Source organism: Pleurodeles waltl, chromosome 8, assembly GCF_031143425.1.
Source record: "Pleurodeles waltl isolate 20211129_DDA chromosome 8, aPleWal1.hap1.20221129, whole genome shotgun sequence".
In the NCBI taxonomy this organism is placed as follows: Eukaryota; Metazoa; Chordata; class Amphibia; order Caudata; family Salamandridae; genus Pleurodeles; species Pleurodeles waltl.
The window spans coordinates 985,566,599-985,588,518 of NC_090447.1; the positions used below are offsets into that span (position 1 = coordinate 985,566,599).

At 42.5% G+C, this 21,920-nt stretch overlaps 1 protein-coding gene across 7 annotated transcripts in view; it reads right to left on the bottom strand.

The window, feature by feature from the left end:
- The window catches only part of SCEL (sciellin), a 463,522-nt gene that overhangs the window by 387,106 nt on the left and 54,496 nt on the right, over nt 1-21,920 (bottom strand). For all 7 annotated transcript variants that reach the window (XM_069205234.1, XM_069205233.1, XM_069205232.1 and 4 more), the window contains exon 3: nt 18,257-18,338. In XM_069205234.1, the coding sequence (XP_069061335.1) occupies nt 18,257-18,338 (82 nt within the window). The remainder of the gene's footprint in view (nt 1-18,256; nt 18,339-21,920) is intronic.

Below are 21,920 nucleotides of genomic sequence, written 5' to 3' on the forward strand. Positions count from 1 at the left end.
TATCCTGAACTGAATTTTCACTCAAAAGAAGAAAAGACAATGGGTGGCAGATCAGGGCAGCTAAAGAAAACTAAAGTTAATTCCTACACAATCACTATTTACTTAGTTTTTCATTAACACATACCAGGAGAGGCTAGTCATGGCCACACCATACAATGGAGAGGTATTCAATAGGTGTTTTTTGTTCAGGCTATATCCCCACCATGGTTCCATTTTTAACGTTGTGGTGAACTTTCCATTCATTATCTCAGTTTGTTGTGGACAGTCGCTGTCTGCATGAAGAACAGGTCACACTGGAGCTTTGCGTTGGTGGTTCTTTCAGGAAGCAGAGTTTTCCCACAAACAGACCAAACATCAGGATTTTCACCTTTTCTTGTGAAGGAGCGCTCTCTGATGACAGAAAAGGGTCCAGGACCTGAGGGCACCTCTTGGGTATGAGGACGTACTCCAGCAGAGGACATGAGTAGGATCAGGCAGGTTCAAGCAGGTCCAGTTGCAGCTGGTCAGCTGGTCAGCTGGGCAGGTGCAGGGAGGCTTCTGGGAGCTTGTTGTGACCCTGTAGCTCACACAAGAGATCAGTCAACTGACCCTTGGAGTCACTCTAGGTAACCTAGTATCAAGGAAAGCAGGTCCATCTTCCTTCTTCAGACAGCAAAGCAGTCTTTTTGGCAGGAGGGCAGTCTTCCCGAATCATCCACAGGTCCATGAGCACTTCTGAAGGTCTCCTTTTTATGCCTGGTGCCAGCCTTTGTGTGGGAGAATTCCCTGACCTACCCCCAAAACTGCTTCTGATCAGTTTTGCCCCTTTCCCTAGTCCTGGATCCAAACTGTCTAGAATGACAAAGGGAAGGGCAGACATGGTGTCAGGTCCCTTTGTGTGTGTTGTGGACAAGGTCCTTTGAAATATAATCAGGGCAGGGTACAGCTCCTTCCCATCCATCCTGCCAGGAACACCCTTTCCCAGCTACTTCCAGGTCCCATTGTTCACTTTCTGGGCCTAATACACATTCTTGGTGGAGGAATCATTCACAGGTCAAGGTAGCTGCAAACTCCTAGAAAGGCCTCACAAACATTAGGAAGGCAAACGCCACGTTTCTAAAAGTGGAATTTTCTAAATTATAATCTAAAATATGACTTTACCACCAAAAAAGATTTTACATTACAGTTCATTTTAGTGTGAACATAATTTCTCTATTTGCTCCCAATCTGAAGTTAGCACAGGACATGTAAAACCTAAACACACATGCCCTACTTTTTAAATACCATGCAGCCTGCCCTGTTGGCCCTTAGGGCCTAACTCGGCAGTGACTTACAAGTATAAAAAAAAAGGTTTAGTCCTAGAAAAATGTTTATTTGCCAGGTCGAAATGGCATTTTAAAACTGCACTATAGGCTGCAGTGGCAAGCCGGATAGATGTTGTAAAAAAGCTACTTTAGTAGGCAGTGCAATGATTGCTGCAGGCCCACTAGTAGCATTTAATTTACAAGCTCTGGGAACATGCAGTACCAAACAAGTAAATTGAATGTACCAATCAAATGTATGCCAATTGTACCATGTTTTAAGGGGAGAGCACATGCCCTTTACCGCTGGTAAGCAGGGAAAAAAGTACAGAGAGACCTAAAGAGTAACAAAAACATGTTCAGCAAGGGAAGGCAGGAGAAGGCAAACATCTGGGCTGATCCTTCAGAAAGGGCCAGGTCTAACAGCAATACATCTGCATCATGTATAATCTGGCAAACAAGAGAAAACCTTAAAGTAACAATCACTCTAGAGAAAGCCTTAAAGAACCAATTACTTAATTTGAGGCACTGCAAGTAATTATTTTTCTCTCTTGATGCTTGGATCATATCAATGGAGATTCATTCATGTTTGACTTGAGCACAACTCTGTTAAGGAGGGATTATCCAGAAAGAGGACAGGGTTGACCTCTGTTTGATTTTGTATAACACCTAAGCCATCTTAAACAGAGGTGCACCCCAGTGTGAATCAAGCATATGCAGAAACTGCCTTTAATGAATCATAGTTTAACGTTTACATTTTTGTTGTATAGTCCTATCTTAAGGGTGTGCATCTGCTGATGCAAATACACAATTAATTGCTTTTTGTATATACCTAACAATTTGCAAAATGATTCTGATACCTTGATGAAATTGATATTTGCTGTACAACAGGTGTGTCATTAGCACTTGTTCCACTATATAGTTTAGGGAATTTATTTGCACCGCCCTGATGTTTAAGCCTTAATCTGGGGTATTATCACACCCATGAAAATGATTTACCCCGAACTCTACAGGAACGAGCATGTTTCCCCTTGTGCAATATGCCAATATAAAGGTACATGCAATCATCTAAATGATATCCAACAGACTCCTGAAAGTTTGATGGAACTAATTTCACAGAACTGTGACAGGAAAAAAGCAAGCATTGGCTACACGTGCACTAAACAAAATAAGCAGTTATGATCCTACCAACATAGTACTAGTACTGCACACATCCCTCTCTTCTGACTACCAAAAGAGTGATTAAAGTACTTACTATATTAGCAAATGATATTAACTTTGCTGACATTTTAGCACATTAATCTAGGTTGCTGCAGACAAATGGAGAGAAATGCCACATATGCTCTTTCCAATCAGGTGTAATATTAAAAAAGAGGTCGGATTTTCCAGAACTTGGACTCAACAATGAAGGTCTGAACAACACAGTTCTAACTTATTACTCAGGTCAATGCCTTGAACCAATGTTTCTCAGCCTGTGATATATGGACCCATGTGAGTCTGCAAAGCCTACTCACAGGGTATGGGACTGCTTAGAAAATTATATAGCGTTAATAGATTAACAATGTGTATATAAAGAAGAAAAGTGTAACATTGCAAATTTTAACGTTAAGTAATTTGAAATTGGAAGCTAAAAATTAAGTTATTATCCTTAAACTGATTTGCAAGAGCAATACAAGTGCATCAAACAGAATATAGTAAGAATGATGAGTGGCCTCAACTGAATTTAGAAAAGACCCAACCTTCCCTTTAAAATTAAAGTTTTAATTTTTTTAATACTTGTTTGTGAACTACAGTAGTTCATCATTTGCTTGATGAAAGATTGTTTCTGTATTTTTGTATATTGTTTTGCAGTATAAGTAAATAAAAATGCTTGGAGTCGGAGTCCTCTGCTTCCAGTCTCAGTGAGCTTCCTGGATTCCAAAAATGATTCAGTCCGGGTCCTCAGGTTCCAATAATGTTTAAGTATGGGTCCTCAGAAGTCAAAATGTTAAGAACCACTGCTTTAAATTAAACATAGAAGGCAGACTAGAAAATGCTTGATGAGCCATTGCGGCAGTAATGGTATCACCATAAATGGCATTGTCCCAGTGCCAATATCAGATTGTCCCAGTGCCAATACAAGATAATATTTAAAAAAGGCTGTATTGTGCAATGGAAACATGGTTCATGCATAACATATTCAAGTTGTGATTAAAAACATGCAATAATTTCATATAATTCATATGCATAAATTACTGTATGCAGAGAGACTTCCACTTTGTAGATGAAGGTGACGTCCGATATATTTTTTTAATGAATATGCATCCTGCATTTTAGTGAATCTTTTTTTTAACACACAGTGTGATCGGTGCCTTCTCACACATGGGTCATTTTTTAGGTTTTGTGCTTGTGAAATCCATTTTATTTAATAGAAATCTTAAAAGGTGCTTACATCCCACCCTTACTTTTCATTGGTTTGTGTGCTTGCTACTTACTTTTCCTCCATTTCTATTGGCTGTAGCATACTATTTCCTGCTGTTTCTCTCATGTGTTTCTCTTAACAGTGTCTTGGAGCCCAACTACTGTTTTCATCTGCTTTGGTTTTGCAACTTCTTTTCTTAATTGATTTACTTTACGGATAGCGCGAACCCCAAAGAAGGGCAATTGGAGCACTACACAGGCAGGGATAGATTAAGTGATTTTCATAGAAACACTGAATGTTGTGCCTCCAGCCAAGACTCAAACTCTGATCGCAACGGCACTCGCCAGTCCCCACCCCACCCCCCCAGGCACCGCACACTCACCAGTCTCCCCCAGGCCGAAGCAGGGACCCACTCTAGTGCTCCCTTTTGTTGCAGAGACTGGCACTTGCAGAGACACTGCTGCAGCCATATCAAAGGTATTTGTTTAACCAAGCACACAGGAAGAGTGAGCTGAGCCCCTCGCAGCTGTGTGCCTTGCTTCACTTGTTTTTATTTTGCATCGTTCTGCAGGCTCTATATTCAAGCCTCTCATGCTGTCTGTATTTGTTGCTGTTTGCCCTGTCCTCCCTTCAATCTTCCTCCCATCACTGCTTACCCTAGCTACAGATCCCACCTCCCTGACCCCCATCACTGCTTTTGTGCTTTTCCCTTTTTGTGAATGCATGTGTTCAGATGCATGGTTTGTGCAGGGTGTGCGTGCTGCTTTAGGGTGTACCAGTGCCTGCAGCCTCTGCACAATAGCTTCAGCACATGCGCAACTTGCCTTTCAAGTTTAGTTAGGTTCTGGTGAGTTGGGTTCTAATGAGTTAAGTACAAAAATAGTTTGAGTGTTTCTGAAGTGTGGGCAGCTGGTTTAATGCCCATTCACATCCAGAATGGCTGAGGATCACCATGCAGCGATGCTTCCACAGGCTCTACCCTGTGTGGGAAGTCACAGGCCGGACTCCTGTGCCCCTTGGTCATTTAGTACCCGCAGCATTGGAGCACACTGGGCAGCGCTACTTCCACAGGCTCTGTCCTGGGTGGGATCGCCGTCGGGGGCTGACTGCTCTCTGTGAATCTTTCTCCTCCAGACACGAGGCCGCTCTGTCTCCAAGGGCGGGCCACGCTGCCGCCCTTAGCACTGGTACATTGCACTGATGTCAACCCTACTAGCTGAATTTAGAGATTAAACCTGCGGCTTCTGCCCATACACAGCCTTTTCCAAAACGTTGTTTCACAGGTGCACTGAACACCATTATGATGCCCCAAGACTCATTACGTACAGAAGCACTCTCCAATTGATATACCATTTTTTCTGACTACAGAAGTTAAGAGTGCAAAGTTGAAAATAGGCTTGGAAACAAGGTGCAATGTACCTGCTGCTCATGTAAACCCCTTCATTACCTCCGGGTCTAGTTATCTAGTTACCACTATATATGAAAAAAATGCTCTCTGAGACCTCTACACTCCATTTCCCCCTCAAGTTATTGCCTATTTAATGAAGTGTTTTGTTCTGCACCGAGCACACATCAATCGCCATGCATTGAGGCACTTTTACCCTGCACTCAGACACTTATCATCCTTCATTCATGCACCACTCACCCTGCACAGACAGCACTCACACCATTGTCCCTGCACTCATACACTGCTCTCACGCCTCTTAGCTTATTATTAATCCCTTAGGCGAATCCTAATGCACTTACCAATGCTTGTCTAAGGTGCAGTGCTTATATTGGTATGGGCTGTCTCTTGTAGGAGCCCAAATAACTGGGCTCTGAAGGTTCCTTTAAAAGGCCCCCTGCGACTGGGTTCTGAATGCAACATATCTCTTCGTTTCCTTTCAGACAACAGCAGTACTGTTTTATAACCAAACGCAGCACGGTGTACAGATGTGCAGTCTCCGCGTGTTTCTGGGTCCCCATTCCTGCAACGCTAGTCTTTAATGGTTAATCGCAGCGATTGTCGTTAGTTAGAAGGTGCGACAGTGTTTTAGAACTATTCGACGAATCTCAAAGAGAAAGAACTCTGGAGGGGCGCCCCAGTTACTCTTTGTGACAGCAAGCCACTCTTCCCACGGGCTGCTCACTATGGCATTAGAAGTGGAGCCCTGGTAAATTCTGGGGGTAGTGAAGGGGCGGGGAGACGCTTGGCTGCTCGAAGAAGCTGGCTACATCGAAGGCTTGAGGACGGGACGCGCTGCGGCGACACTGTTAGGGCTTACATTTCTCTGCAGCCTCCTGTGTGTTTATTTTCTTCCCCTGCCTCTGTGGTTACAGATGTGCCGCTGAGCAGAGTAGACGTGACGTTTGTGATTTCTACACTTGTAAGATACTGGTGTCAAGACCATCAACTGGCAATGCCAAGTCTGTCCAGCTGCCCATCGTCGACCACCGAGGCATGGAGAGGAAATATGCGTGTGCTGTCGAGTCTGATACGTGTTATTTGTTGCTGTGGCGTCCCTAGCTGTGTTGTGCGTCTGTCTGTGGGCAAGTAGTGAAAGAGACAGGAAAGAAACCATATAGACAGCTGCTCCTGGCTCACTGCTGACTACCACCTGGCCAGGCTCACATTCCTTTCCTGATACTTTCAATGTAAAAACGCGTTCTGATGTGGGAAAAATAGGAAAAACGTATTGCTTTTTTTCATATGATGCATATATGAGATAAATATTTAAAATGTGCTTAGAATTATTATCAAAATTATTACTAAATGTGCTTTTCGGATGTGAAATAGTTAACCTACATCCAGGAGGAGGTGGAAGGCAACACCAAAATGGCCAATGGAAAACAGGCGAGAATAAAAAGCCTTCTATGGGAGGACGCAATATGTGATTGATAATGTCTCAAACTAATGGATGAGGAGTAGTGAGCCAAAGAAGAAAGTTGCGGAAGAAAGCTGACACTTTCTGCATGCATAGAGTATGTATCAAGTACAGTATGTTCACCATGGACGGCGTAAGAACCATTGCATGTCAAACCTAAAAATATATTAGAACAACTATGTTTTCAGTGACAATGTTACTTAATTACAATTGAATTAAGCATACATAGCTATTAGCTTTATCATATGGCGTCTTTTCTTTTGAAATAAGATACTTTGAAAATGAGTTGCATCTATTAATCAAAATTGCACTAATGAGGGATACTTTTCTGTAATCAAGAGACACCTAGCTTTGTCACAGGTTTGTCCTTCAGTCTTCTTGAAGAGGGAATGAGATATTGAGAAAAACATTTTCATCAGCGGTGGTTACTCCCTTAGGGCAGAGGAGCGTCTCCCCACTGCCTAAAATGCCCCCCCAGGGTAAAAAATAAAATGGTAATAAAGTTCATTTATTACCATTTTATTTTCCATCCTCCTGAGCTGAGTGTCATGACGGGGCGGAGCCACTGCTGCTGAGTGGCAGCAGTGAGCTGTACACAGTTTAAAGTGTGCATGTCTTTTTGGCCGGCGGTCTTCCAATGGCCAGCCAGACATACGCATTTTAAACTTCTCTAACCCAGCTATCTTAAGACAGCTGGGTTAGAGAAAGCACAGGCCTCCAGTACTCTTAAGAGCGCTAAAAGAAGTCACTCCCTCTAGTCCTGACACTTCTTTAATGCTGGTTACCAGTATGAAACAGCACCAGGATTGCTTAAGGGCATTTGATGGAGCCCGAGAGGTTGGACATAGGATTTTGTGCAGCAAGCAAGGTAAGTGTTTTTCTTTTTATTTACACCACTCAACTTCCATGCATGCATGAACACACGCACCAACACCACATTGCCCCCCCACTCTGCCTACATGCCAGCCGCAACTGGCTTTCATTCCAGTTCTTATCTTTGGTATAATAACATCTCCTTATTTCTATGAAATATGAAGAGGTTTTCATGCCAGAGATAAAAGATGGAATAAAAACTTATTTTACAAAAATCAAAACATATGGATAAACTGTACTGAAAAATGTGTATAATGATATCACGAAAAACACATTGTCTAAATTGTAAGAAAAAGCAACATATGTTGCAAACACGTGTTGACATGGGCATGTATAAATGGATGCAGAACATGAAATTATTTTGGGGGAATTTAGAACAATAGAAGGAATACGTATATTTGATTATTTATATGCATAAGGAGTTTATGCTCTTGAAGTTAAAATAGAATGCAAATAAATCTCGTCAGGTTTAGATGGAGTAAGTGGTGCGCCTGAAATCAACCCTCTTTAGAAATATTAATACAAACTGGCACTGGTGATGGTGGTAAGTTTTGTACCAAAAGGGACCTAAAAAAAGAATGTATTTTTAGTAAAAAAAGGGATGAGATATGTAATTGGATTTTTTTTGTCGCTTATTTATTATTTTAGCATGACAGTTTTTATTTTTTTCACAATTTTGCGTTTTTAATGCTGACACAAAATCACTAACAGCTCGTTGAGACTCAAACACTAATTAAGACTCAAACACAAGTTAGGTGCAAACAGTTTTTTTTCCAGTTTTTGAACTACTGCCTATCACAAGCTGAAGACTGGAACTGCAGTTGTTCGCATTTATTTCAAGAACTGACCTCCAGGGTCTGGCTAGTAATAAGTGTCCATACAAAATGAAAAATCATATTATAATGCACGCTAAATGAGCAAAAAAATAGTTGTGCATGTTTCTTTTCAATTTGAACACGGATGTGTTAATCGAGCACAAAAACATACCCAGCAACATAGAAAAATGCTATTTGTGCCAAAACAGCTCTTATGTTTCTTGGGACCACGCGGGGGCGAGTAACTCTTCCAGTCCAGGGGTTTTCTTTGCATTCCGGGATTTGTAGTCCTAATTTTATAACATGCTCAATGGGACTACAACTCCCAGGATGCAACAAGAAATTTGCCTGGATGAGCTAGGCACGGAATTGGGACACTTGAAAGCTTTGTATTAGAAGTTTCTTGCATCCAATTACATCGCTGTGAATAAATTGGGAATTACTGAACATTAAATATGAATTAACTGACCGTGCATACCCAACCAGGCCTACAAAAAACTAACTTGTGTGCAACTCTCCACATTGGATTGAAGATAAAATAAATTATCCATGTGACGTTATGCGGAGTATATCGCCCCAGGACCGTGGGATTATTGTAGCAAAGGAACCATGAACCTTGTAGTTAGTTTTTAAAAGCGCCCATACCTTCCCATGGGCAGGGTAAATGACGTTCCAATAACAACTTATCTTGAGTGCATCAGCACAGGAGAGCTTGAAATACTGGATTGTTCTGTCGTGAATCATCATTGTTTAATAATTTCAGCTGTTGCCTGAAACCCGGGCCATTAGGGTGGTACTAGTTCTCAAAAGCAGAGGCCGTGTTTATCAGATCATACATTAAACTTAAATGTTAAATGCAGTGAACAGAATCTGTAGTAAAATCAAAGCTAGAGCGAGAAAACAATTCCTTGTGAGTTCGTACTTCCGGTCGCGGGCTAGCAAGGGTGCAGTGGGACACAGTGCAAGCAAGGACAATGGGTTCTCTGACGATTGGTGTGGTAGTAAACTACAGCATTAATCAGGGTTCAGTGTAACCCCCAGGTAACTGCCCCTGCTTCCGGTTCCTTAACTGGCCCAGTCGTAAGGTGATTGGTTGTAATACTTTTACATCTATAATGATGGAATAGGGGCGTGAGTACAAGCACTTCGACGTCAAAGTTTGAAGCTGATTCTCATCCATTTGGGACTTAGCTCTGTGGCTGGATGTGTACAAGGACAAAACCGATTTAGGCAACTGGTTAATGACCCCAAGCATATGTTATTAATGTGTTGAATTAATGCAAGTGGTGAGCGGCTGTTATAGTTTTATGGCTCTGTTTCACATACTTGAAAAAAAGAGAGGACGGAATAAATTGGTTTCTTCGTTTCGTGTGTGTGTGTCTAAAGTTCGTCTGTGTGTGGAGGGTGCCCTCAGTTCATCCGTGTGTTTATGTGTCTTCAGTTCATCTGTATGGGTCTTCAGTTTGTCTCTAAATCACTGTCTTCAGTTTGTGTCTTTGTGTGCGTGTTATGTTTGCTACTGTGCTTGCCTTTGTGTTTTCCAATGATGTAGGCATTTCTTGACCGAAACGCCTCAACCTTTACTTTATCCACTATGTAAGACCACTTTTTAATACACATGTTAATGCACAGTTGCTTTTCATGTGCCAGCCTCCATGATTTTTCATCTCTTTTTGCCAAGTGTATCAAGTAACGTGCTGAGCCTAGAACAAATCATGATATATATTCAGGGGGAGGAGCGTCGCCCCCCTGGTCAAGAGCCAGGAGATGAAAAGTAAAACAATAGCTTAATATCGTGTTTTTTTTCATCTGCTGGCTCAGCCAACAGTGCAGGGACTGACTGGGCTGGGTCATGGGAGGTGGGTGGAGGGGGGAGGAGGAGACAGTGCACGTAAGTGCACATGTGTGTTTGGTCTGCCGCACACATGCACACTTAGGTTTCTCCAGCCCGGCTGTACACAGCCGGGCTGGAGAAACTGTACAAACCCCAGGGTTGAGTCTGAGTTGCAGTCCGAGCAGCTCAGACCAATCCTGTCGCTGCTTTTATGCTATGTTAAGCATGAAAGCAGTGCCCGAATTGCTGGAGAGCCTGTGCTGGTGTCCCAGTGAATTCTGGGACACCAGAAGAAGAGCGCAAGGAGGTAGGAGGCGGCGTGCTGCGGCAATGAGAAGGGTGAGTGTTTTTTTTTTTAAAGTTGTTTTCCCCCTCCCCGCCCACCGTCACCCCTTGACATTTGCAGCGCCCGCCGCTGTATCTATTGCTTGATCCCGAAATCTTTTTGAATTTGTTGAGGCAATCCCTGAACCTGTTCTTTCAACGCCCTTGAACCAATCCATATAAGCACCCATGAACCAAACCAGATTAGTCCCATCTTTGTAGCTACCAGCTCCATATTACAATACAATCTGTTCGCCTCATAACCAAAAGCGCAATGTTGACGTTGGTGGTTCAGCAGTATTTCCAATACCTTATTCAGCATCTTTTTCACTTCTTTTCTAAAATACTCAGGCATTAGGACACATCCAAAACATACTGTAAAAGATACTTTTCAATTTACATTCTCTTAAACAGACTTTTGTGGTTATCTTTTCAAGTGGAAAAAGCTGCACCCTTGTGTAATACATTCCATTAAGTCATTTCAATTGTACTAAGCAGAACCCTGGCCGGATCAATACCTCACTTAAATGCATAAAGGTTTTCTCCAAATCCGCATCTTCTAGTCGTCCTATGTCTTGTTCTCATCTGGACATTAATTTATCTGTTGATATTGCAGTTGTATCAATTAACACTCTATGTATAAAATTAGACCACCTTTCTGGGATGTGCTTCCCTTACGATGTGGCCCGCCAATGAGGGAACTATATGTAAAATCGTATTGTTATAGTTTTATCACTTAAATGAGTATTAGTTGTCCATCACTGCATGCCTGTGATCAGTTGGTCATACTTTGGAATTGTATTGATTCCATACCTCCTTGTTCCAGTGTCACCATTCCACTAAAATGTAAGACCACTCTTCTTGTGACAGAATTTAACTGCAGTCAGTGATAGTTTTCCTCACAGTCTGCTACTTAGGCATTTATGACGGTAGCAGGAGGCCATCTGATTGCCTACTTATGGCCATGTGATTTAATCATGTAGAGCTGATTGACAATTACGTGCTGAATCTACAAGGCAGGGAACCTATGGTGCTTTAAAGTTAAGAGTAGTAAAAAAATATATACTTTTGACGCCTTTGCCCTGTCACAACTTCTTCATTTGCACTTATCGACTTTTTTGAAGCTTGGATTCTTCCAGCAGTGCGAGGCTGCAGGCTAAATTGGATTTGCTGCTGTGGAAAACCTCCAAGAGGGGGAAATCAGAAATTTCAGCTCAGCTGCAATGCCCTCCGTTACATCGGCTATCAGATATTTGGAGGCAAGAAGATTATAACTCCAAGTTTTCTCAGAATGTTAGGAGGACTACACTCTGACACAGCCCAGGGTTTCATGACTTCAGGACAGCAGTTGGGGGTCAGAGCTCACTCCAGCAAAGGCCACCAGGAGGGCGCAGGGTAGGTCCAGTTGGAACTGGTCACCTGGGCAGTTGAAGGAAAGGCCTTTTTTGTGTCCCTGTAGCCTGAAAAGAGGTCAGTCTTTTGTCCTAAGTTTAAGAGAGAGTGAGAGCAGATTGAGTCCTTTAAGGCTGTTCTCAGGTCTCAGACAGCAGATTCAGTACTCTTCTGATCTTCCTCTGGTCCAATAGTATACTGAAGAGGCAACTGAGGATGCCACTTTTATGTCTGCATCAGCACTTGTGGGTGTGCTTAACTCCTGGCTCCTACCTAACCAATGGGCCAAAAGTCCCCAAGGGTTACCCCACCCACCCACCTTTGCAACATTTCCAGACTGCCCTGATACAAAAATCCCACTGTGCCACTCTCTACCTAAATCCAGGTTGGTGAAACCCTTCTCTCCTTGTCCAGAACCTTTGTCCCCCATGCATTAAAGTGTAACCAGGGAAAGAGAGCAATCCCTCCTTTGTGATCACTTCAAACCAGTTTTGGGGTAGCTCCCTCCTCACTGTGAATGGAGTCTGACTGACTGGGGGAACAAATAAGGTGCCTCTGCAGTTGTCACCTGACATCTTGCTGTGACAGGGGAGGCCACTTTGAAGTTAAATTAATTTCCTGGGCCCTTCCCAAATGACCATCCTACCAGATGAACAGAAATACCTCCCCACACCCAAGCCCATGTCTATTCTCTACAAAGCAGCTTTTCACACCTCATTTAAGTTTGAAGACTCGGAGTGCTGCAGCTCGAGGCTAATGCAAATTAGATTCCATAGGCATTAGGTAGGGAAAATGTGACTTTCTAAAAGTTTCCTTAATATTTATTAAAATTCTTTTGTCACCAGTGAATTTGGCTTTTACTAAATGATACACATTCCAAGAATGAAGTGTCTAGATGTTTTCTAGCCCAAGGGAGCAATATTAAAGTTAATACTGCATTCCAGGGATTCCCTGTGGAACAGTCAGCCTTATCACAGTTAAAATAGCTTTTAGACGCTAGTCACTGTACAGACATCTTTAACATTAAAGTTCTACATTTCTACTTTTAAATACAATATCCTGCCTTGTGGGCTATATGGCCTACACAGGGATGACTTATCAGGTTTTAAAAAGAATGTTTAGACCTGTAAAAATGTTTTATTTTGACAGGTTGATTTGCAGTTTAAAAACTGCTTTAGGCAGGCTACAGTGTTAGGCCTGAAGCCATGCTTGCACTGCCACTGAAGGAAATGGCACTATAAGTTTTGCAGTTCACTGATGGCATTTACATTACATGCCCTGGGTACACTTTATTCCATAATACCATATACTAGGGGACCTTTAGATAGGTTACATATGTCTTTTGAGATTATGTCAATTTAACCATGTTGAAAGGGAGAGCACAGACACTTTGCTACTGGTTAGCAAGGGTAAAGTGCATAGAGTTCTACAGCCAGCAAAAACAAATAGTGCATTTCCAATGAGGGTCTATTAAAGAAAAGAGTCTACCTGCTGTAAAAGAGCAAGGGGTTCTGGGTGTAGTAGGATAGCATTTGTATAGTGGTGGTTGCAGTTTATTCCAAGAGTATGCTACCTGTTGGTTCTGTGCTGATATTCAAAATGCTGGGTGACAATCTGTGGCATGTGGAACTCACAACAGATTTAGGGATAGATCTGAATGTCATGCTCATGATGGATGACCAGGAGAAAATATCTGAGGTTCCCGAAAATTGTGACCACAATTCAGGTAATGCCACCGGACATATTCAGCAGCATCATTAGGATGATTAGAGCCCATGTGACAACACTTCTGCGTATTAGAGTGTTTACACTAAACCTTCATGGTGTATGATGTTGAGTGCGCTTTGTGCTTTAACTAGCTAACTACTGCAAGGCTCTGAGCACAAACACATATTTTATTTTTTGGGGAGAGTGCCAAGTCTGCTGAACTCCATGAGTCCCAATTGTAGAGAACCACTCTTCTCAGCGGGTAATAGATACTCTGGGATAGCGTTCTCTTGTACCCAAGGCCGGAATGTCTGTACCGGGCATCCGGCATTTCCTCTGGAGGCTTGAAGGGGGAATCGCTTTTTTAGCAGTGCAGCAGTTTTAAAAGAACTGCAAAGTTCCTTGTATAGTCAACAGTTTTTGGGCTTGCAATAAAAGTGCCAAAATAACTCTGGTGATTAATGTACCTGCTGGAGAGAGATTTATGTCTAGAGGCCTTTTTGACTCATCTAAGGTAGCACAGAGGTTTAATACATCTGCTGCAAAGTACGTGTACTATGCCCACCACAGAACAGTATTTTATGTGCAATGTTGAGTGGGATACTGCTTTTGTCACAGAGATCCTTTTGTTACTGTTCAGGTCATGAATTATAATCATAATCTAGTACAGTAAACCATGAACTGTCATCAAAGAGGTGCAGCAAACTGCATGGTGCAGATTAGAAAGTTATGTTTTTTCCCAGTCTTTGGTTATCCCAATTTTGCTAGAAGGGTTTGTTTGGTTAGAAATAAATTTTTATTAGCAAAGCAAACCTTAACCACTGTGTTAAGTTATGAATCCTGAGTTTATGCTTCTCCAGACCAATCACACTTAACAAATGGCTCTCAGTATGGATGACATGTGAATCCTACACCTTATAGTCCCCCTTGTCTTATGTAACATTTTGTCTACACTGATGTGCACACAGATAGGGGCAGTTTCTTCGCAATGGCGAAGAATGGTCGTCCCCCTGTCTAAGCCAGGAGCTGAAAAATAAAACAAAATATCTTCATTGTTTTATTTTTCAGATCCTGGCTTAGCCAGCAGCATGTGAAGGGAGGAGCATCGCTGGGGCACGGGAGGGGGAGAGAAGAGGGGAAGTGGAGTCTGTGCACTTCTAAGTGTGCATGTGTATTTGGCCGGCCTGAGACAACAGCCCAAACACACATATGCACTTAGGTTTCTTCAAACCGGCTGTGCTACACAGCCAGGTTGGAAAAACTGCACAGGCTCCAATGCACTGTCTGAGAAGCAGAACAAGCCGCTCCGACTAATCTTGGTGCTGCTCTCATGCTAGGTTTAGCATGAAAGCAGTGCCAGGATTGCTGGGGAGCCTGTGCTGGTGTCCCAGTGAATGCTGGGACACCAGAAGAAGAGCAGAGGAGCGAGGCCGCAGCGACGGGATTAGTTACTTTTTTTTTTAAATAAAATGTCTCCACACATCCCCATCCATCCTTTTGCCCGTAGAGCCACCGCTGCACACATATGATTAATTGTTTGTATGTGTGTGATATAAAGTGCTCCAACACCCCTCCCTGGTGAGAGAGGTGCTATACAACAAATGAAACACATGTGAAAGAGAGGCTATGGAGAGATGAGAGGCACTGTCAAAGGGTGATTGAATCATTGAAGGGCAGTGGCATAACAAAGGCCCACAGAAGCCCTGCAGTGTGGGGGAGGGCTGAGCTCCAAGGGGCCCCCTCAGAGTAGCACCCTAGCCGGGGAGCTTTTGAGTGAATCTGGAGGAGGGCCCTTCTATGTTGTTTGCAAGGGGCCCCCCTCAAGTTTTGTTACACCACTGGCAACCCCATTAAAGATTGGCATATCCTAGTGTACTGTAAAGTCATCATTTAGTGCGCTTTACAAACAAATACAATTGATTATATAATGAAAAATGTGTTGTAGAATGAACCGTTTTTGGCATTTTTTCCCACGTTTTCTTGGGAAACGCCCCCAAAACCCCATTCTAGCGGCCAGGCATGCTAGCTATGCACCCTATAGAGGCTGGTCTGACAACATTTATCAGGGCTGCTTTGGGTTCCTAGTCCGGCCCTGCTTGCACCTCTGTGCATCCATTTTAAGTACTGATGCTGCTGATACAACAGGTACTTTTATAATAAACCAAATCTGACCCCGTCTGAGACTGAAACTTTGGAAAGCCAAACCTCGAATGACTGAAAGGCACTGCAGATTGTGAGCTATACAAGTGATAATTAACAGTAGCAAACTGAGTTACCTAAGAAGGATTTGACAGTAGTGATCTCATTGCTGCAACACTGTCCCAACACTGGTTGCTAAAGCCATGGGTCTGCATCATCAGTCTGCGCTCTAGGGCCGCAGAGATGTGCGCCTGATTTTAAGACATAGTCACTCTCCAAAGTACATACACTGAACTAGCAAATTTTCCAAGGTAGTACATGACCTGCAGATAGAAAAGCTCGACAACAGTGAGAGGTGGTTGCTGATGATATTTTCATGCTACAGCACGTGATGGGCCACAAAACGTGTTTTCCACACAGGAAAGTGCAACAAAAACGACGTGTGTTTTAACACAAACATGGGAAGAAGATGTGCTGTTGCAGCCAGAGTTGTCACTTAATTTCACAGTGCCTAAAAACATGAATGTGACCTTGAGTAAAGTAACTGGTGCTCATGCAAAACTCTCCAATATCCTAAGGTCGAGTTTGCTATGTAAAAACTGCAAAAAAAGTGTTCTTTTATTTAGGCATCGCCGTCTACACATAGTTCTCTTTAATGTAGCAACGCGAAAATCTGTATTTTATTGTAGTAAATGGGATTGGGAATCATCATATGCGATCTCTTCTCTTTCTTTATTGTTTTAAGTTACGTCTTTTATATCATCTGTACCCATTAGCCTTTGCTGTAAATAATAAACAGGCATCATTTACGATTGTGAAAGCCGAGGCAAATTTTCACTGCAGAAATGTATTTCAGATGTTGAAAAAAATAGAAACTCAATTTATGGCGTTAAATAGGAGATGCACAGGCAAAGAACATCCCCAGGGGTACCATATTTCTTTGGGTTTAAATTAATTATGAGCAGTGACTAAAAATAATGTAATGAGGGAAGCACAACAGATGGGCTTTTCCCTCGTGATCGGGTTTTTATTCCATTTTAAAATTACTGCCATCTTAAAATGCATTCTCAAATTTCTTATCTAATTTTAATCTACAAAAGAAACCTAATGAGTAATAAAAGTGCGGCATCTAAGTCAAAATAACTAGTTTTCTTTGCAGTAAACAAGCTCGCATTTCCTGCTGTGCACCAACTTCCCGAGAGGCTTCCTGTTCTATGCAAATTAACTTTGAATTAAAATATTCAGGTTGTAAATAAAATAATCACTGCATGAATATTGATGCATAATTTTTTATACAGTGAGAAATTCTTATTTTTCAAAGCATCCAATCCACTCAAAAACAATAGGAGGTTAACACGTGCAAGCAGACAAGCCTGCTAACCCAGCACTGGGCCAGACATATTGGGCCAGATGTAGGAAAGGATTTGCGAGTCGCAAACGGCAAAAACTGCCGTTTGCTAGTCGCAAATCGCATTTTCCTATGCAGAAATGCATTTTGCGAGTCGGGACCTACTCGCAAAATGCATTTCCGAATCGTAAATAGGAAGGGGTGTTCCCTTCCTATTTGCGATTCGCAGTGGTATGCAATACCATTTGCGACCGCATATGCGGTCGCAAATGGTGTCGCAGTTACCATCCACTTGGTAACTCACTCGTAAATTGGAAGGGGTCCCCATGGGACCCCTTCCCCTTTGTGAATGGACCACAAATTATTTTTTCAGGGTAGGTAGTGGTCCTAGGGACCACTACCTGCCCTGAAAAAATACCGAAACTAAAGGTTTCGGATTTTTTTTTAAGTGCAGCTCGTTTTCCTTTAAGGAAAACGGGCTACATTTAAAAAAAAAAAAAACTGCTTTATTTAAAAGCAGTCACGAACATGGAGGTCTGCTGACTACAGCAGGCCTCCATGTTTGCGAGTTCCCATAGTCGGTATGGGGCCGCAATTTGCGACCCACCTCATTAATATTAATGAGGTGCGTCTTTGCGACCCCATACCGACTCGCAGACGGTGTCTGAGACACCGTTCTGCATTGCAAATTGCGACTTGCAATTTGCGAGTCGGAAGGACTCACAAATTGCAAGTCGCAATTTACAATTTTGCTACATCTGGCCCCTTGACTCAGGATGAGGGACCGTCGCAGTCACCTGCTCAAATCACTGGCGCTCGCCCAGGACTCTGTACATAAGCAACAGGTGCTTACTCCATCTCTCTCAATTTTATAAAATGTGTGCAAATATAAAGCCTGCTGGTTAGCCAGAAAATGTGAAGTTTCACAATGAACAAATAATTGTGCCAAAGTACAGGTTTCCACGAAAAGAGCTTGAGTGATGTGCCAGTGCCGCTATATGAGTGCTGACGGCTTCTCCAACAAGGAGATAGGGCAGCATTGGTCCTGTTAAGGGACGTGAAGCTGTCACGTGTCCCCATGCAGCCAATGGCGTTAGAGCATAGGTCCTCTTTGTTTGCCCTCATATTCCCTATCCTGTGGGGATTTCCGCAATGAATATTAATGAGATATATTTGTATTCCATGGAATTAAATAAGGGCTTTTTTGACCTGAAGGACGTCTCAAGGATTCAACCTGTATTCATTTGTTAGAGCGTGTAACAGGAGAGGGTGCACTTACATTTCCTCTTCCGGCCTGTTCTTTATCCAGCTGTTGTCCTGTAGTAATGTTCTCCGTGACCCCAGGGTTGAGCTCTTGGCTTCTGTTATTAAAGAGAATCAGAATGACACACTTCGTTTTAAATACTCGTACCAAAACAACTCCCATTTCAACCAAAAGCTGCAATGTGTCTGTGAAAAATAAAGCAACCTTTTCAGATACGTGTTAATTCCTCTATTGCTCTAATCTTGATGCTCTGTTTTGTGTATACATAATTTGATTTCCGATTCTAAAATAAAATGTTGTGGTAGGAAAGGGATGTGCTTTCTAATTTGACCTTAACCCCGGCAGGAAAATACAAAATTCAAGCATAAAATTGATGAATGGACATTTTGACAAGCAACTGTTTTTTCTATAGTGAGCTCTCACTCATTCACTCACTCACTCACAAAGTGGACGACAGTTAAGCTTCTCCGCATGAGGTCCATCATACCCAATTTTGATTAAAATTAGAGGTGTTAAACGAAAGGAACCACACTTCCTTAATGGAAGATGAGCCAGAGGTCAGCGTGTTGGTTTACTGTTACTGAATGTTATTGAAAAGAAATCGTGGCTCTTTTTAAAAAAAATATTTTTTCACTTTGTCAGTGCTTTAAATGGGCAGGTGCTGCCAATAACCAAGACCTGCAATTACTTCCTCTAAAAGGGGAAGTACTAGCACTTCTCATCAGGGGTGCAATAGTTTTTATGGGAGAATGCCTGGACTTCTCAATCGCAAACAGGTACTAAGAATTTGTTAGCGCTGGCATTTTTATTTTTTTATTTTAAGCACTGCATGTCAGTAAATCAGTATTCTCATGACCTGTCAACATATTCTGATGTATTATTGTCACTGTCAGATTATCTTTCACTTTACTATTGCATGATGCAGTGCTGCATTTCTTTCCCCGAGTAAAAAAGGCGGGAGGTTAGGCAAGTTAACCTGGCCTAGGTGTCATGACCAGGCGAACCATGCTGTTACTGAGCGTGTGAATATGGTGGGTAGGAAGAGTCCCTGACTCACAGTACGCCTTTATTCTCATCTGAGGGAGGGACTAAAAACAGGGGATATGGGTTATTCCAGATCCTGTGCCTTTTTGGCCACTAGATTCTCAAGGCATGTTGCAGGCAAACGTGTTAATGAAAATGTACTTATTAAAGAAACTGTTCTAATTACTTCATATTGCCAAACGTCAGTTTCCCAGGGCATGAAAAGCTCATAGTGTAGGCACGGAGGAAGAGAAGGGACTGTGCCTTCTTTCTATGGATTAATTCGGGGACACTCACCTATGGCATAGTAGAAATGGCATTTCAAATGCCAAGCTCCATATCATCAACCTTCAGAGCTAGCAAAGAACAAGAACGAAGGAAGATTCACCGCCTGCAAAGCTAAGAACATTATTTACTACATATGGATCTTTGAGAAGATTCATTGTAAGAAGATGCTGCTGCCCCAGTGTTAGAAGTATAGTTTTCCTGATGTGTCACTGGCAGTGCAAATAAATCCTGCACTCGTTGCAGAGTGGAGCCCTGCAGCTAGTTCCTATAAGACTGAGCTCGTTAGCACCTGTCCAGAATGACCCAACATGATAAACTGCTTGAAAGGCCCAGAAAAACATGCCTGCACTATCAGAGCATGTCTCCTATTTTTGGAACCAAAGGTAGGTCCATAGAAGCAGTTTCTTGTAGAAGAGGTGATCTAGGGGCGTCTATCCAACGAAGTATTGACCTTCTTTGTTTGTCAGAGGTCTTTGGCCAAGTTGATCTGAACCCTCAGTGTCTCCAAGGTGATCCTACTTGACATGTCATTCCTTCAAAATTGTTCTAAGTTCAGAGATGGAAATCTTGATCACACCCTATCATCAACTTTAATCTGCCCACATGCTTTTGTAGGTCAGCATGTATAGCTACTTAGGTCCTGGTGTGACCTCCAATAGACAATCTTACATTATTAATTATTTTTTACCATCCATTGATTATGAATCCAGTTATGTATAAGTTTGTTTTCAATGAAGGGTTTCCCTCTTTGCTTAACGTTTCAACTCTGTCCAATTTTCACTACTTTTGTTTTATATTTCTTGTTAAACATTTATATTTTTACAACGGACCCTCATTTAGAGTGTCACAGAACAAGACATTCACTTTAAAATGGCAAACGTCCTGTTCCACCATTCTCATGGTTCCACCACCCTATTTAGCGTGAGGGAAGGTGCCTGTTTCTAATGGCTCTGCCCCGGCTGGCTCCTCTGTGGGAAACACTTAGCCAGTGGCCCATACGTCACACTACCACCGTTTTAAGAATGGCAGAAGGCTTACTCTAATTAGGGCAGGACTTTCATCACAGATTATCCTACCTTGGTCCTCTGTATAAGTCTTGGTGGCCCAAGCTACAAAATGTAGTAATGGCCTCATGCACAAATCACCATTCCAATAAAACCTCTGCTTTGGGTGTGAGCTGCTATGGGGCTGGCTGAGTCAAGCCCTTGGCAGCTTCTGTATCACACTGAATATGGCTCCCTTAATTTTGTTCCTTTGGAGTTTTGTTGGTGTGTTGCACCTAACACCGCACACATTATCTCCGATAACTGCCTTGCTGCTCAGGGCAATCTAACAAAGGGGAGCCAGGCTTACTTCATTGAAACCTTCTTACCTCTGTGTATCCTTCTATGTGGGCGATGTTGGAGGCCAGTCTCAGTTCCCATCAAGATTATGACCTCTCTCTCAAAGTTTGCAGCCAAATTTCACCTAGCCGCATTATTTAAAACACCAATCAATGGGCTAAATACTGCAATTCTATGACTGGGTAATGAAACATAAAAAAAGAATAACAAGCATTTGCAATGCAATAGGGTCTCGCATTTCTCCGAGTTACAGCTATTAGCAGTTGTAAACTCCCAACCGGATTTTTCTTGCCTCATTGAATGGAAAAAAACAGCGCGATCTCGCTGCTACAGTTCACTCTTAGTGAAACCTATCGGCAAAAGTGCAATTATCTACGTAACCGGCAAAAGTGCAATTAACTATGTAACAGGGTTGATGTTATGCAAAGCGCTTGACTTCTGTCCAGCGACATCGCGCTGCGAACAAAAGATAAAAAGTAGTCCACAAACCTGACTGGAAACAGCGAGCCTCGCATGTTGTCAGTACTTGGTCGCTGCGCTCGAGGAGGGCTAACCACCGGAAAAGGCATGACGTATGCATGCCTTCCACTAATGAAAGCAAGCAGATTTTAACAGGCAAGCCCATGAACCAATGAAAGACACTGACGTGACATGGACGGGGCTCCAAGCCCTTTTCTAACTCCTAAAGCATCTCGCAAGCGAAACGCATGCGCAAACGCATGCGACGCAGGCTCGACCCTAAAAATGTGACCACAGCATGGGACAAGGCACACTGTATTTAATAGGTTCATGGTGACTTGAGCCCACAAGCGGAATACTGTCGCATCCATCCTCTGCATAAAATATCGCATACTGCTCACTTTGCCTACCGCACTGTAACACAACACAGCTTGTCGAATAAAATAGACACTGATCTAGCATCAACGCCAGTAATTGCCAAGACAGATGGACAATGCGTGTTATGTTGTTTTGTGCAACCTGCTAAAGTTGAGTGTCCCTTGCTTAGGAAGGGAGGATACCTCACT